The sequence below is a fragment of the Camelina sativa genome, chromosome 9 (assembly GCF_000633955.1).
Source record: "Camelina sativa cultivar DH55 chromosome 9, Cs, whole genome shotgun sequence".
Taxonomy (NCBI): domain Eukaryota; kingdom Viridiplantae; phylum Streptophyta; class Magnoliopsida; order Brassicales; family Brassicaceae; genus Camelina; species Camelina sativa.
This window is the reverse complement of record NC_025693.1, coordinates 22,702,520-22,716,502: the sequence shown is the minus strand read 5'-3', so window position 1 is coordinate 22,716,502 and position 13,983 is coordinate 22,702,520. Positions and strand designations below refer to the sequence as shown.

The 13,983-nt window shown below is 38.6% G+C and overlaps 3 protein-coding genes and 1 non-coding gene across 5 annotated transcripts; 1 reads left to right on the top strand and 3 right to left on the bottom strand.

Moving 5' to 3' along the window:
- On the top strand, positions 3,914–9,072 carry LOC104711810 (ABC transporter B family member 11-like). Of its 2 annotated transcripts, XM_010428577.2 has the most exons (12): positions 3,914–4,002; positions 4,139–4,173; positions 4,268–4,533; positions 4,618–4,672; positions 4,815–4,990; positions 5,106–5,327; positions 5,421–5,659; positions 5,758–7,339; positions 7,456–7,722; positions 7,805–8,068; positions 8,148–8,447; positions 8,542–9,072. In XM_010428577.2, exons 3-12 carry the CDS (start codon positions 4,276–4,278, stop codon positions 8,893–8,895), a joined length of 3,717 nt encoding a protein of 1,238 aa, XP_010426879.1. In that variant the 5' UTR covers positions 3,914–4,002; positions 4,139–4,173; positions 4,268–4,275; the 3' UTR covers positions 8,896–9,072. The 2 variants fall into 2 exon arrangements, with proteins under 2 accessions (XP_010426879.1, XP_010426878.1); XM_010428576.2 differs by lacking the exons at positions 3,914–4,002; positions 4,139–4,173 and having other exon boundaries at positions 4,210–4,533.
- On the bottom strand, positions 9,090–10,635 carry LOC104711809 (40S ribosomal protein S14-3-like). The gene is made up of 6 exons (XM_010428575.2): positions 10,536–10,635; positions 10,164–10,283; positions 10,042–10,087; positions 9,678–9,763; positions 9,446–9,575; positions 9,090–9,356 (listed from the first exon to the last, which is right to left on the bottom strand). Exons 1-6 carry the CDS (start codon positions 10,536–10,538, stop codon positions 9,289–9,291), a joined length of 453 nt encoding a protein of 150 aa, XP_010426877.1. The 5' UTR covers positions 10,539–10,635; the 3' UTR covers positions 9,090–9,288.
- Positions 10,834–12,900, bottom strand: LOC104711808 (protein ABHD11-like). The gene is made up of 5 exons (XM_010428572.2): positions 12,571–12,900; positions 12,249–12,487; positions 11,921–12,033; positions 11,409–11,549; positions 10,834–11,217 (listed from the first exon to the last, which is right to left on the bottom strand). Exons 1-5 carry the CDS (start codon positions 12,821–12,823, stop codon positions 10,962–10,964), a joined length of 1,002 nt encoding a protein of 333 aa, XP_010426874.1. The 5' UTR covers positions 12,824–12,900; the 3' UTR covers positions 10,834–10,961.
- TRNAL-UAG lies at positions 12,909–12,988 on the bottom strand. Its single transcript has one exon. It is a non-coding gene; the product is annotated as a tRNA-Leu (tRNA).

Below are 13,983 nucleotides of genomic sequence, written 5' to 3'. Positions count from 1 at the left end.
GGGGGGGGGGGGGAGAGATATCCATCAGAAGCTCATTCGCAGTAGCCAAAACAGGTTGGTGAGATAGTGAGTTAGAAGGGCTTGAGTCTTGGCGGAGCATAGGGTGAAGAGGGGGACTACAGAGAGAGGGGTGAGACCTGGATCGCTTAAGGCTGGTATTTGACATTTTAACTGGGGTGTGAGAGGGGTCAATACGGGTTAGAGTCGCAGGAAGTCCAATGACCATTGGGAGATCTTGGTTTGTTTCACGTGTGTTCACAGTAAGTATGGTATGAAAATCAGCTGGTTTTGTTTGTTGCGGGTTAGTTGGTAAAATAGCAGAGGCATGGTTGGTGGACAGGTGAGAAGGGTTTTGGTGGTTTGGGTTAGAAGTGGAGGGTAAGGTAGGAGAGGGACACGAAGTGGAAGGGTTGGTTTCAGCTTGGGACATGACAATAAATGGGTTAGGAGATACGATAGATGAAGAGGCAGGTGTAGTCGGGACTTGGTTTAGGGAGTTAGCAGACAAGGTGGTGGGTTGCACATTGGTCAACACGGGCTTATCCGGTGCAGGTGATGTTTTCTTGAGGTGTTTGCTTTTGCTTTTTGGTTTAGTAACCTCACGGTTTTTACTTATCTCAGTTGGTTGTGGCGCAGGGGGGTAACTGGAGGCAGTTCTTAGCAATGTGTCCAAACTCCTTGCAATGAGAGCAGGTAGGAGGGAGCCATGGATACTCAGTACTGACCTCCACCACTTGACCATTGTCCCGCGTGAACTCCACCACTTCGGGCAGCTTTTTGGTAAGATCAACAAGAACCTTTGCATGAGAAACTTTTAAACTCACCAAGTTTATGGTGAAATCATCAGTTTCTTTTGGTTCTCCCACTAGTCCTGCTATAAGAATAATTCCCTCATTGGTTCGTAGGTCTAAAGGAACATCGAGCATATGGATCCAAATTGGAATGGAATCCAAGGGAGGTGTAGCTGAAGAGTAATGAGGAGCCCACGGTGCAGTATGGAACATCGAGTCACCAATGTACCATATGCACTTTTCCAGAACCTTTTGCCTGATATAGTCATTTGAGATTCAGACTAGTACTGAGTTCGAGTGGTGGTTCACATGAATCTCTAAACGACGACCTTTGCCCCACATGTGGTTCAGGACGCTCTGGATTTGGTGGAAAAGTGGAGGTCGACCATTGAAGTAGCAGAGAATGAAGTCTTTATGCAACTCTGCACCTCTCTGGAACACATCATCCGGGATATGGGTGGTGGGTCTACCTGTACAAGTATAGGTCACCGGGGCTATACGATGGAGAGATCTATCAGTAGACTTTTGAATTTTGTCTACAAGAGTTTTTTAGGACGGTTTGTGGTTAGCTTGAGCAGTGGTGGGTCTCTGGGTTTCAGGAACAGTACGAGCGTGGTGGTTAGCAGTCGGAGGTAAAGGCACTGCAGTGGGTTTTTCAGCAGTTAGGATTGGGTTAGGGTGTGGAAGTTGACTGGTTTGTGACTGAGAGAGCAGAGGAGGGGAAGTGGGGGTGGGGGATGCGGATGCTTTGTTTGTGAGCAAAGGGGAAGAAGATTTGGGTTGAGAATAGTGAACTTGGCCTTTTCAGCAGTTTGTTGAGCTACAGTGGTTACAGATCTAGGGTTTGGAGTACCTGGATCTAAAACTACAGGGTTTGGCTCTTCAACCGATTGCATTTCCACATCGGTAGAGGGTACATTTGCATCAACAGTAGCAGCAGCCATAGCAACCAAACGAGACGCTCACGCTGCAGGCCTTGAAGATTTGGCAGTTTGCAATGGGAGCGGTCTCGAAGTACTTGCCACAGCAGGGGAAAGGGGTGGGAAGTTGGAGAGGGTGCAGGACGAAAGGGGGTCCGGGGGGTCAGGAGGTAGTAGCGGAGGAGGGTGGTCACCACCAGCGGTGGGGAGCCTTGGATTCAGGGCGGAAGCAAGACCATCAGGGAACCAGCTGTTCGCCATTGGGAACCGTGTCAGAGATAATTTATTGAGAATAGCAACATTTTTTTATGCATTGAATTAAACTTAATATATTTATTTAGTACACATTTATGTTACTTATGATTAATAGAAAGTTTAAAAAATAAAAAATGAACAATGTAAAATAAATAAAATGTTAAATAGAAAAAAATATTTTAAAGTTTTAATTAGTAGTAATAATATAATTCAACTTTTTTTCAAACTGATCATAATTTAAAATTTAAAATGTGTTAATAAGTTTTAGAATAGAAGTAAATTTGTAAATTCATGGTAGAATCAAATAACATTTATGTAATTGTATTTATAAAATTTTAAACAGAAAATAAATAGAATTGAAAGTGAAATATTAGTTTATAACATGATCAAAAAGAAAAACAAATTTGATCTTTCATAAATTGAATCAAATGCTTTTAATCCAAATTTGAGTATTGAAAAATAGTAATTAAAAATAAAATAGTCATAATATGTCTTGAAAATGAATTTACAGTCTAATACATATTATATATGAGCGAATAGAATGTGAAAATAAAGTAAATGTCGAAAGGCAGTAAGTGCATCGTAGATAATGACCAAAAAATTATAATTAAAAGTGTTTAAAATAAATTGCTAAAACTTGAAAAGTAATGATGCACATGACTAACATAAAATCTTTGAAATCTCACTATTGTATAAAACTAATGAGTTTGTAGAAAGAAACCTGACATAAATTATTAAATATATTATTAGATTCCAAGTCGGGCTTAACCGTTTAGCCATATAATCATGGAAAATGAGATAAGATAAGCACATTCATAAATTGGTCGAGAATTCTAATATGGTACGCTGCACTTGTTTCGATGGTTAAGAAAAACTTGGTAAAAATATTATTATGATATTATATATGTCTCTTTCACTAAGTCATGTTCATGAGATTTAATAATTCATATTTTATACGAAATAGTGTTATGTTAATATCATCATCTAATCATAAATGATACATACATAAATAATATATATAATAAGGTTAACAATCGATAATTAACACCAAAGCCTCTAAAGAATATTTTCATGGAATATGAATAAGAAAGTTATTCTCTTATAGATAAAAAATCATGAAGTAGTCATCGATGCTGTTTATTCTTCCTACAATTTTTGAGGTGAAATTTGTTACCACATGATATATATCAAATTATTCATTTGTCAAGGGAACATTATAGTCTACAATATCTATGTTGTATATCATTTAGTAAAGTAAATTTAGTGTTTTTATAGATTTATGCTCAAAAATTTGAATGATTATATTTGTGCTTAAAATTTTATATTGATAAAAAATGTTTTGAGATTTAATTCTCGTGCAACGGGCAGATACCAAATGTAGTAATAATATAAAGATCAATAAGTATAAACAATGTATTTCAGTTTATTACATGTAGTTAAATTTAAATAAACTAAGAGAAAATTTTAAAATTATGAACTGCACATAGAACATCTAAATTATCCAGCATATATTATGAATTGTGACGGCGGTCAGGGGAAAAAAACTCATCTACAGATTAAACCGTTATTTTACCAATTATTAAATATAGTCTATAGTAGTGTAGTCTAAATAAATAGAAAGAAAACCGCTATAGACCAACTCCCGACCACTTTTACATACAATTAGAGTTGATCTGTAACGATTTGTTACTGCCCATAAAACAAAGCAGACTAAACCGTTGATGGGTTTGTCTATCCTGACCGTGGTCATCATTCAAACCCAATAGTTCACAAGTTATTTTTAATATTTTTTTGTGTATGAACTGTTTATAAACACAAACGTGTTGAATGGAGACATATGTACATACTGTATTACTGGACCATGTGCATACGAAACGTCGTTATTATATTTGGTCTTTATATCGACACAAAAGGCACACTCCATTACACAAAACCCACTCTCCATTCACAGCCACTCTCCTTGCTTCTCAAGCAATTTTCGTAAAACCCAAAACACAAACAAAATATATTGTGTAGTTTCTCACCACATCTTTCAGGTCTGTTCTCTTTCAACTTCTTTCTCTTTTTGATCTCTAATTTTGTGAGTTGAGCCAAAAGCATGGAGAGTGCGTTTTCTTTTTTCCCTCTGCTTCGTCTTTTTAAATAAATTTCGTCTTTTTTTTTGGGTTTTAGATAAGAAAAAAAGAAAGTTAAAGAAGAAGGAAAAGGTGGTAACTTTGTAGTTCTTTTTAATTATATATACCCGTTGATCTCGATCTGGGTGTCATCAGATATCTCAAAAACTATCTGATTTTGTGTCAGCGCCGGAAATGGACTCTGTTTCACATGAACCTTCAACGTCGAAAAGCCCTAAAGAAGGAGAAAACGATGAAAAGACCAAGACAGTTCCTTTCTACAAGCTATTTGCGTTTGCAGATTCGTTTGATGTCTTCTTGATGATCTGTGGCTCACTCGGAGCTATTGGGAATGGTGTTTCAATACCTCTCGTTACATTGTTGTTTGGTGATCTCATTGATTCCTTTGGACATAATCAGAATAACAAAGACATTGTCGATGTTGTCTCAAAGGTATACATAATTAATGGTACTGTTTAAAATTTAATTTTTTAGAATTCTTACTTCACATTTTACTGATTATGTTTCTTTTAATAGGTTTGTCTTAAATTCGTCTACCTTGCACTTGGAACACTAGGAGCTGCGTTTCTTCGTAAGCCATAACCCTCTTGCAATTATTCATAAGATTGAAGAGTTAAGAAGAAAAGTTTTGTGTTTTTGGCTTCTCCATATTGAATTATTTTACATAATGATTAGTCAATTATAGGGAGGTGATGTTTTGTTTGTTTTCGTAGAGGTGGCTTGTTGGATGATCACAGGAGAGAGACAAGCTGCGAGGATAAGAAGTACGTATCTGAAAACAGTCTTGAGACAAGACATTGGATTTTTCGATGTCGACACAAACACAGGAGAGGTGGTTGGTAGAATGTCGGGAGATACTGTTCTTATACAAGATGCTATGGGTGAGAAGGTAATAAATATATATTGTGCTTACTAACACTGGACATATATTGTGGTTTCAGGCTTATAATAATAATAATTGGATTTCATTTTAAAAAGTGTGTTACTTTTCTTGAATCTTGCAGGTTGGGAGGTTTATTCAGCTGATATCTACTTCCGTGGGCGGATTTGTTTTAGCTTTCATTAAAGGATGGTTACTAACATTGATTATGTCAACTTCAATTCCTCTTAATGTAATGACTGGTGCAGCCATAGCACTTATAGTCACTCGAACTGCTTCTCGGGGACAAGCCGCTTATTCAAAAGCAGCAACTGTTGTTGAACAAACAATCGGGTCTATCCGAACGGTATATAAAACTCAATTTTTCTAAGATACAAAATTAAACTTTAACTAAGATTTGTTGCTTAACTATTGTTTGTTTTTGGTGTTGGTTTAAAAGGTTGCTTCTTTTACGGGAGAGAAGCAAGCTATTAACAGCTACAAGAAGTTGATAACATCGGCGTATAAGTCAAGCATTCAACAAGATTTCTCAACTGGTTTAGGATTTGGAGTAATGTCCTTTGTGTTTTTCAGCAGCTATGCTTTGGCTATTTGGTTTGGTGGGAAGATGATACTCGAAAAAGGGTATACTGGTGGCGCTGTGATTAATGTGATCCTCATTGTGGTTGTTGCTTCAAAGTAAGCTGTCTAGATAGACAATCACATCTATATATATATATTAGATCATTGTCTTTTTCACTTCCTAACAGTCTTTGTTCTATTTTTGTCTTGTTTAGGTCGCTTGGGCAAACATCTCCATGTGTAACCGCATTTACCGCGGGTCAAGCTGCAGCATATAAGATGTTTGAGACGATCAAAAGAAAGCCTATGATAGATGCTTACGACGTAAATGGAAAGGTTCTTGAAGATATAAGAGGAGACATTGAACTTAAGGATGTGCATTTTAGTTACCCGGCGAGGCCTGACGAAGATATATTCGTTGGATTCTCTCTGTTTATCCCTAGCGGTGCAACAGCAGCATTAGTAGGAGAAAGTGGAAGTGGCAAATCTACGGTGATTAGTTTGATCGAGAGATTCTACGATCCGAAAGCCGGAGAAGTACTCATCGATGGAGTTAACCTCAAGGAGTTTCAGTTGAAATGGATCAGAAGCAAAATCGGATTGGTCAGCCAAGAACCGGTTCTGTTTTCGTCTAGCATCATGGAGAATATCGCCTACGGGAAAGAAAACGCGACGGTTCAAGAGATTAAAGCAGCGACGGAGCTAGCGAATGCGGCAACGTTTATAGATAAGTTACCTCAAGGGTTGAATACAATGGTAGGAGAGCACGGGACGCAGCTCTCCGGAGGACAGAAACAGAGGATAGCTATTGCGAGAGCTATTCTTAAAAATCCAAGGATTTTGCTTCTTGATGAAGCAACAAGTGCGCTTGATGTAGAATCCGAAAGAGTTGTTCAAGAGGCTTTAGATAGAGTCATGGTTAACAGGACTACGGTCATTGTCGCACATAGGTTAAGCACAGTTAGAAATGCTGATATGATTGCAGTAATTCACCGCGGTAAAATAGTGGAAAAAGGTTCGCATTCTGACTTGTTAAAAGACTCTGAGGGAGCTTATTCGCAACTCATCCAGTTACAAGAGATAAACAACAAGGGTCAAGATGCCAAACCATCAGACATATGTTCGGTTGAGGAATCTGTTATTAGCGTGTCGGTTGATAGCAGTAGCCAACAACAAGTAGGCCAAGAGGAAAGTGAAACAGCGGGCAAAGAACAACTCCCAAAAGTATCACTCACAAGAATCGCAGCTCTAAACAAACCTGAGATCCCGGTTCTACTTCTAGGAACCTTAGCAGCGGCAATTAATGGCACGGTTTTCCCGCTTTTTGGGATTCTGCTTTCAAGAGTCATCGAAGCATTTTTCAAACCAGCTGACGAGTTAAAGAAAGATTCAAGATTTTGGGCGATCATATTTGTGGCTCTTGGAGTAACTTCGTTGATCGTCCCACCGACTCAAATGTATCTGTTTGCGGTAGCTGGAGGAAAACTGATTCGAAGGATTCGATCAATGTGTTTTGAGAGAGCGGTTCACATGGAAGTTGGATGGTTCGATGAGCCACATAACTCGAGTGGTACAATGGGGGCAAGGCTATCCGCTGATGCTGCTTTGATTAGGGCTCTAGTTGGAGATGCATTGTCTCTAGCGGTTCAAAACGCTGCTTCTGCTGCGGCTGGATTGATTATTGCGTTCACTGCGAGTTGGGAATTGGCGCTTATAATATTAGTGTTGCTTCCTCTTATTGCTATAAATGGTTTCTTTCAAGTCAAGTTCATGAAAGGATTCAGCGCCGACGCAAAGGTTAGTTTGTACATCAATCAGTTTGGTCCCATCTCTTTTTTAAGGTTTTGTAAAAGTCCTAGGTTTTGTTTCTTGTGGATCAAGAAACGTGCTCTGATTTTGAATTAACTTTGCAGTCGAAGTACGAGAAGGCCAGTCAGGTAGCGAATGATGCGGTGGGGAGTATAAGAACAGTTGCGTCATTCTGCGCGGAGGAGAAAGTGATGCAGATGTATAAGAAGCAATGCGAAGGTCCAATCAAAGACGGAATAAAACAAGGTTTCATCAGCGGATTAGGGACTGGAGTTTCCTTCTTCATTCTGTTTTGTGTCTACGCGACAAGCTTCTATGCGGGGGCTAGATTGGTTGAAGACGGCAAGACTAGTTTCAATGATGTTTTCCAGGTAACAACGTATATATATTCCTAATCATTGCTTAAAATATGTGTGTGATCTAGCTAGTAATGAAGATTGGATCTTGATCTAGGTGTTCTTTGGGTTATCTATGGCGGCGGTTGGGATATCTCAGTCGAGTTCTTTCGCTCCAGATTCAAGCAAAGCCAAGGCTGCAGCTGCGTCGATCTTTGCAATCATCGATAGGAAATCAAAGATAGACTCGAGCGATGAGTCAGGGACAGTGTTGGAGAATGTTAAAGGAGATATTGAGCTTCGTCACTTAAGCTTCACTTATCCGGCAAGACCAGACATTCAAATCTTTCGCGATCTTTGCTTAACCATTCGTGCAGGAAAAGTAAAAAGAGGAAAACCCTAACTATCTCTTAATTAGGAAATTGTAAGTTTCTGATCAGCTTCTGTGTTTTTTCTTTCAGACGGTTGCTTTGGTAGGAGAAAGCGGGTCAGGGAAATCCACGGTGATCTCACTGTTGCAAAGATTTTACGATCCGGATTCGGGTCATATAACACTAGACGGAGTTGAGCTCAACAAGCTGCAATTGAAATGGTTGAGACAACAAATGGGACTTGTGGGACAAGAACCTGTCTTGTTCAACGACACGATTCGAGCCAACATTGCTTATGGCAAAGGAAGTGAAGACGCTGCAACAGAGTCTGAGATCATAGCCGCTGCAGAACTCGCCAATGCACACAAATTCATCTCTAGCATACAACAGGTAAGGGTAGAAAAAAAAAACAGAATATGTTTACAAGAGCTCTGTTTTTTTTTTGTTCGAAACTTACTTACATCTCAAGCAATACAATTATTAGGGTTACGACACAGTGGTGGGAGAGAGAGGGATTCAGTTATCAGGAGGACAGAAACAGCGCGTGGCTATAGCACGAGCCATCGTGAAAGAGCCGAAAATATTGCTTTTGGACGAAGCAACGAGCGCTCTTGATGCGGAATCGGAGCGAGTGGTTCAAGATGCGCTAGACCGAGTGATGGTGAACCGAACCACGGTCGTGGTGGCTCACCGGTTATCGACAATTAAAAACGCTGACGTCATTGCCGTCGTTAAAAACGGTGTGATCGCTGAGAAAGGTACTCACGAGACGTTGATCAATATCGACGGTGGGGTTTATGCTTCGCTAGTGCAGCTTCACATGAGTGCTGGTAACTGAGCTAAAAACTTCAGAGTTTTGGCTTCGGTCAAAACCAGTTTATATGTGCTTTGTTACTTTTGCTGTTGTTGTTTGTATGCAAGTTTATGAAGCCGTCACTAGTATTTATTATAAAGTATAAACTATTCGTTTGTTTGCCTTTTTCTGAATGGAGATCTCAGCGATTGACAAGAACCAGTTCCAAATCTAAGATGTTTAAAAGATACTAGATTGTGAATATCTTAAGGTCATATAACAGAAGATTCAAAAAGCTGTTAAGAGTTGAGATTATAAGAAAAGCATGGTAAAACCAAAACTCTTATCATTCTAAGAAAAGATCAAAATGAAACATTGAGAGAGCTAAATATAGAGTAGTAGAGCACATAAAGGGATCCCAGCAACGCCATAAAAAACTCATAGCCTCCTTCCTCTTCTTCCACTCTTTCTTCGAGTACTGTCAGTTGGGATTGGAGTCACATCCTCTGAGGAAAAACAAGAACAATGTGAGTGATTTTATTTGATTAAAGATACAACAACAAAACAATTTGTAGATGAAGATAGATAATTTTACCAATGCGACCAATTTTCATGCCAGAACGGGCAAGGGCTCTTAGAGCAGACTGAGCACCAGGACCGGGGGTTTTGGTCTTGTTACCACCAGTGGCACGGAGCTTCACATGTATGGCAGTGATTCCGAGTTCCTATGTTGCGAAAATATAATCACAAACCGATTACACATTTACAAAGAAGGCTTATCCAACACTAACACTATTAGCTTGGTAATGCATTTTCTTGGCTCGTACCTTGCATCGCTGAGCGACATCTTGTGCAGCAAGCATAGCTGCATAAGGTGAGGACTCGTCCCTGTCGGCTTTCACCTTCATTCCACCTATAGGATTCAAAATTAAAACATCAACATTAGCAGCAAATAGATATGACCATAATACCAGAAACTACCGTATCTAACTTGGTTATATTAGGGGAGCCATTTGTGCAGGCATAAACAAAACAATTTGTATTAAGGGCAGAGCTTAAAGAAATTCATTTCACACTCACGCACAATAAACTATAAAGGTTCATAATAATATACACAACAGCATCTTAGTTAACTAAAGGATCATCTCAGTATGTTCTTACAACTACCAAAGGATTCAGAGAGAGAGTTACCAGTGATGCGAACAAGTGTTTCCCGTCCAGACAAATCAGTCACGTGCTGCAAATACAAAATTCAATTTTGGTTTTGCTCAAACAATTTTTAAAAAGGACACAGAAGAAGCAAAGCCACTAACAATGAAAGTGTCGTTGAATGAAGCAAAGATGTGAACAACTCCGAAGACATATTCTCCTTCACGAACAGTTGGTCCTAGTGTCACATTCTCCACCTTTGGCTCTTTTGTCTTTCTCTTCGACTACAATATTCCACACACACACAACAAAACTAGCATTATTATACTCTCAAATCGATAATTCAATACTAGATCTAAAATCCCAATTTTTCAAAAAAGAAATCAAATGGTTCAGAACGAAATTCGAAGAAAAGGATTGTTTCAGGAACATTTTCTCACTCTAAACTACCACACAGTACCAGAAAAGGAGCTCCAGATTATATCTTCTAATCACTAAAATCCATGAAACACAAGCTAACTTAAGACGAAGCTTACCATGGTTTCGAACGGGATCAAGGATGAAGAGGAAAAAGCTGCAACTAGGGTTTTTGTTTTTTTTTTTTCTGTTCCGCCTTAAGCTAGCATAAGAGACGAACCAGAATAGCTGCTTTAATAGTTGAAATTTTTGTTAGGGTTAAAGTAGTATAATGTTACGGCCTAATAAGGCCCAATAATTTATGGCCCATGAATATCGTTTTCCCCCGGCTTTTAAGTTTTAACATGCCTAGTAACATTATTATTAGATCCTTCTAAACATGTTTTTACACTGTTGGAAGGAAATGCAAACGCAAAATCATGAACGCAAACGGGAAACAAAGTAATTAGTCGCAATTTGATTTTTGCTATTTCTGCATATGAAATTATGAATACAGAGCAAGAGATAGATAAACAAATCAAAGACTGATGCAATTCTTGTAACGTCTACTTGTGTGTGGACAAGAAGTTGGAACTCACTATCTCCAGTAATCCCTTTGGATTGTCTGTGTGTACCCAATGGCCGGAGTTACGAAGAAGATGAGTTGCTACCTTTCCTTCTGAAACATTTTGTCTCTGGTTAGCAATTGTTTCAAGCCGCTGAGTTGTATCCTGGTCCCATCGGTCACTCTTTTCTGCTATCACGAAAGATATCTCTGTCTCTTTCGGCGGGTTCTCTAGCAAAGACCAGTATGAAGTCTCCCTGCAATGATACAAGTGAGGAGTCATATGAATAAAGTAAAATCTTGAGGAAAGTCCTGATAGCAGACTAAGGAAGGAGACTCCAAATGAAGCAGAGTATTTGCTTCATTTGGAGTCTCCTTCCTTAGTCTGCTATCAAGTCCTTCTATAAATATTAATTATAGTCGTTGGTTCTTATGAGGGGAAAGAAACCTGTAAGAGTTGAACATTTGGACAGCTCCATCAAGGTTAAAGGCCCATGTCTCTGAGTCTCCAGATCTCTTGAGATTGCTGCCAATCCACTCGGATAACGATCTTGTAAACCCAAGTTCGATCATATGATCCACCAGCCACCTAGAATCACATAGCAATGTTTGAGGGGCACGAGATTGGATTTATATACAAACAAGCTAAAAGGAGCGACATTGACATGTGTAACATAATCAGCTAGAAGGAACCATATAAGCATAGTCTTTATTCCCACTTATCTACATGCATATCCGTGCTTACTTTACTGATACATGCCAAAATCAAAATAAAATGCCCTTGGCATCCGCAACAACAGCCAAATCAGGACTGATGTTATACACCACATACCCGAGATTTCATATCATAAGTGAGCAGTACGTATCTACTAGCATGTAAATGCTTATGAACATTAACCGTAAATGGAACTACTAAGCTATAAACAAACACCAAGACCCACAAAAAGAATGAGACTTTACTTGCGGGAAGGGATTGGTGAAGGTAAACTCTGCAACGTCTTCAGAACTTTCTCTACTTCACCATCACTTTTCTCTGCCTTGACTTCCCCAGGGACAGAGTCTAGCACCCATAGCTGTTCTGCATCAAAGAGAGAGAACAACAACAAACAAAACTTTGCTATGGTCATCATCATCATTCCCCAAAGAAAAACACACATTGGTCATCCTACAAGAGCTCTTTAAACTTGCATTAATCATAAGAATTTACAACCAAACAATGAACAAACCAACATATACTATCAGAAGTGATCCTTTTGATCAAACAAGTGTAGTCACTTTAGTCCAATACCTGTTTAGGAGGAGAAGCTGATTCACCATAATCACCACGAGCACAACTCTCCATGAACTGCAAAGCCACTTTACCTCCCAAAGAATGACCAATCACCACATCAGGCCATTTCCAACCATTTGATTTCACCAAATCAGCTAAATCTTTAGCTGAATTCACAAGACTATGAGGCGGATTAAGCCCTTCCACCTCCGCAGATCTTCCATGGTTCCTCAGATCAACCAGTACCATCTTCCAATCTATGCACACACACAAAACAAAAAGTAATTAATCGATATATCAAATTAAAAGCTTAAGATACAGATCACAGAGAGAGACATACCAGAAGCAGAGGAGACGGAGAGAGACGATGCGAGGGAACGAGAAAACGATCTCCAGTTTCTTCCGGAGCCGAGGAGGCCGTGAAGGATGAGAGCTGTAGACTCATTCTTCCGATCGCCGGAGGATCGGACTTCTTCGTAGGCTAGGGTTTGAAGAGATCTCGAATTCGTGAAGCAGGAAGCGAATAGACTCGGAGATTCAAGGAAACGAATCAAAAAGCGAGATTCAAATCGGTTCGTTAGAGTTCTCGCCATTGATTGATTCTTCAGCTGAGCTTCGAAATTCTCCGGCGAAGTTAAATTAAAGCGAAGAATTTAAAAAAAAAAAAAAAAGAGAAATTGACAGCTGTGGGATTTGAACCCACGCCCTTTCGGACCAGAGCCTAAATCTGGCGCCTTAGACCACTCGGCCAAACTGTCCGATGTTGTTATGTCTCTTAATATATTATTTATATATGCAAATTAAATTCAGAATCAGGCTTGAAAGTATAGTAAAATTCAAAATGGTACGATAAAATTTAAAATGTATACATCCATTTTTTTTTCATTGGTGTATTTAATTATGTTCGCACAAGTTTTTTAGCTATTGATGATCCCACACGTAATATTATTCATTTATCAAATATTTGACCAATTGAACCATGAAAAATACCAGAGTACATGGCATAAATCATATAAAACTCCTCTAAAGTCCAAATCACCAAGCTGCAATTTTGTATTAATATTCATATAGTTAAATATTATATTTATTTAACAGGGTGAAGATGTATATTGATTTTATAGTAGTTGACGTTGCATGTCTATTTCTTCATGTAGATGTCATAAACATTAATGTTTCAAAAAGTCTAAAACAAATAATTGAATGAAGAATCAAGTTGACGAGGAAGAGATGATTTTGGACAAGCTGCGAGTGCTTTAATTGAAAAACGGATAATCCGGTATGTCGCATAACCAAAATTTAAATTTTCCGTATAATGAGGAATAAAAAGTCCAAATGGGGTAGTGTTTGGACAGTGGAACAAGGAATCCTCTAATAACCAGAACAAGATAATTTATATAGACATCGATCCTCTTCCAGAATCATCCATCAGTGAAAGCAAACTACATATGTTTTGATGTTTTTAGTTTCAACCTTCACATTACTGTTTCAAGCTCATATATAGAAACGGTTCTGACCACAACCGACCAATCTTGAAATGAACATACTTTGGACTTTGGAGCAAATGTTTCTGTTTTGATTTCGATCATATACAACCATGCATGGGATCATTAAGCAAGCAACTTAATAATTTACATATACAACTTGCTCAATCGTCCTTCTTAGTGACTTGAAACATAATTAGAGAATGAGAGAAGTTATCCCCTTCACTCTTCAGATTTGTAATGAATGAGGGATTTTTTTTTTTTTTTTTTTT

Bases quoted from the DNA above. Each gene is read 5' to 3' on its own strand.
- LOC104711808 (XM_010428572.2), bottom strand. From the start codon at position 12,823: ATGGCGAGAACTCTAACGAACCGATTTGAATCTCGCTTTTTGATTCGT. The intron at 12,034-12,248 runs GTATTGGACTAA...GATGCAGAACAG, and splicing joins CAGCTTCTCCTCCTAAACAG to CTATGGGTGCTAGACTCTGT. The intron at 11,218-11,408 runs GTTTCTTTCCCC...GTATCATTGCAG, and splicing joins CAAATGTTCAACTCTTACAG to GGAGACTTCATACTGGTCTT.
- LOC104711809 (XM_010428575.2), bottom strand. The intron at 10,088-10,163 runs GTTAGTGGCTTT...TTGTATTTGCAG, and splicing joins CATTCAACGACACTTTCATT to CACGTGACTGATTTGTCTGG. The intron at 9,357-9,445 runs GTAAAATTATCT...GTTTTTCCTCAG, and splicing joins CATGAAAATTGGTCGCATTG to AGGATGTGACTCCAATCCCA.
- LOC104711810 (XM_010428577.2), top strand. From the start codon at position 4,276: ATGGACTCTGTTTCACATGAACCTTCAACGTCGAAAAGCCCTAAAGAA. The intron at 7,340-7,455 runs GTTAGTTTGTAC...TTAACTTTGCAG, and splicing joins GATTCAGCGCCGACGCAAAG to TCGAAGTACGAGAAGGCCAG. The intron at 7,723-7,804 runs GTAACAACGTAT...ATCTTGATCTAG, and splicing joins GTTTCAATGATGTTTTCCAG to GTGTTCTTTGGGTTATCTAT.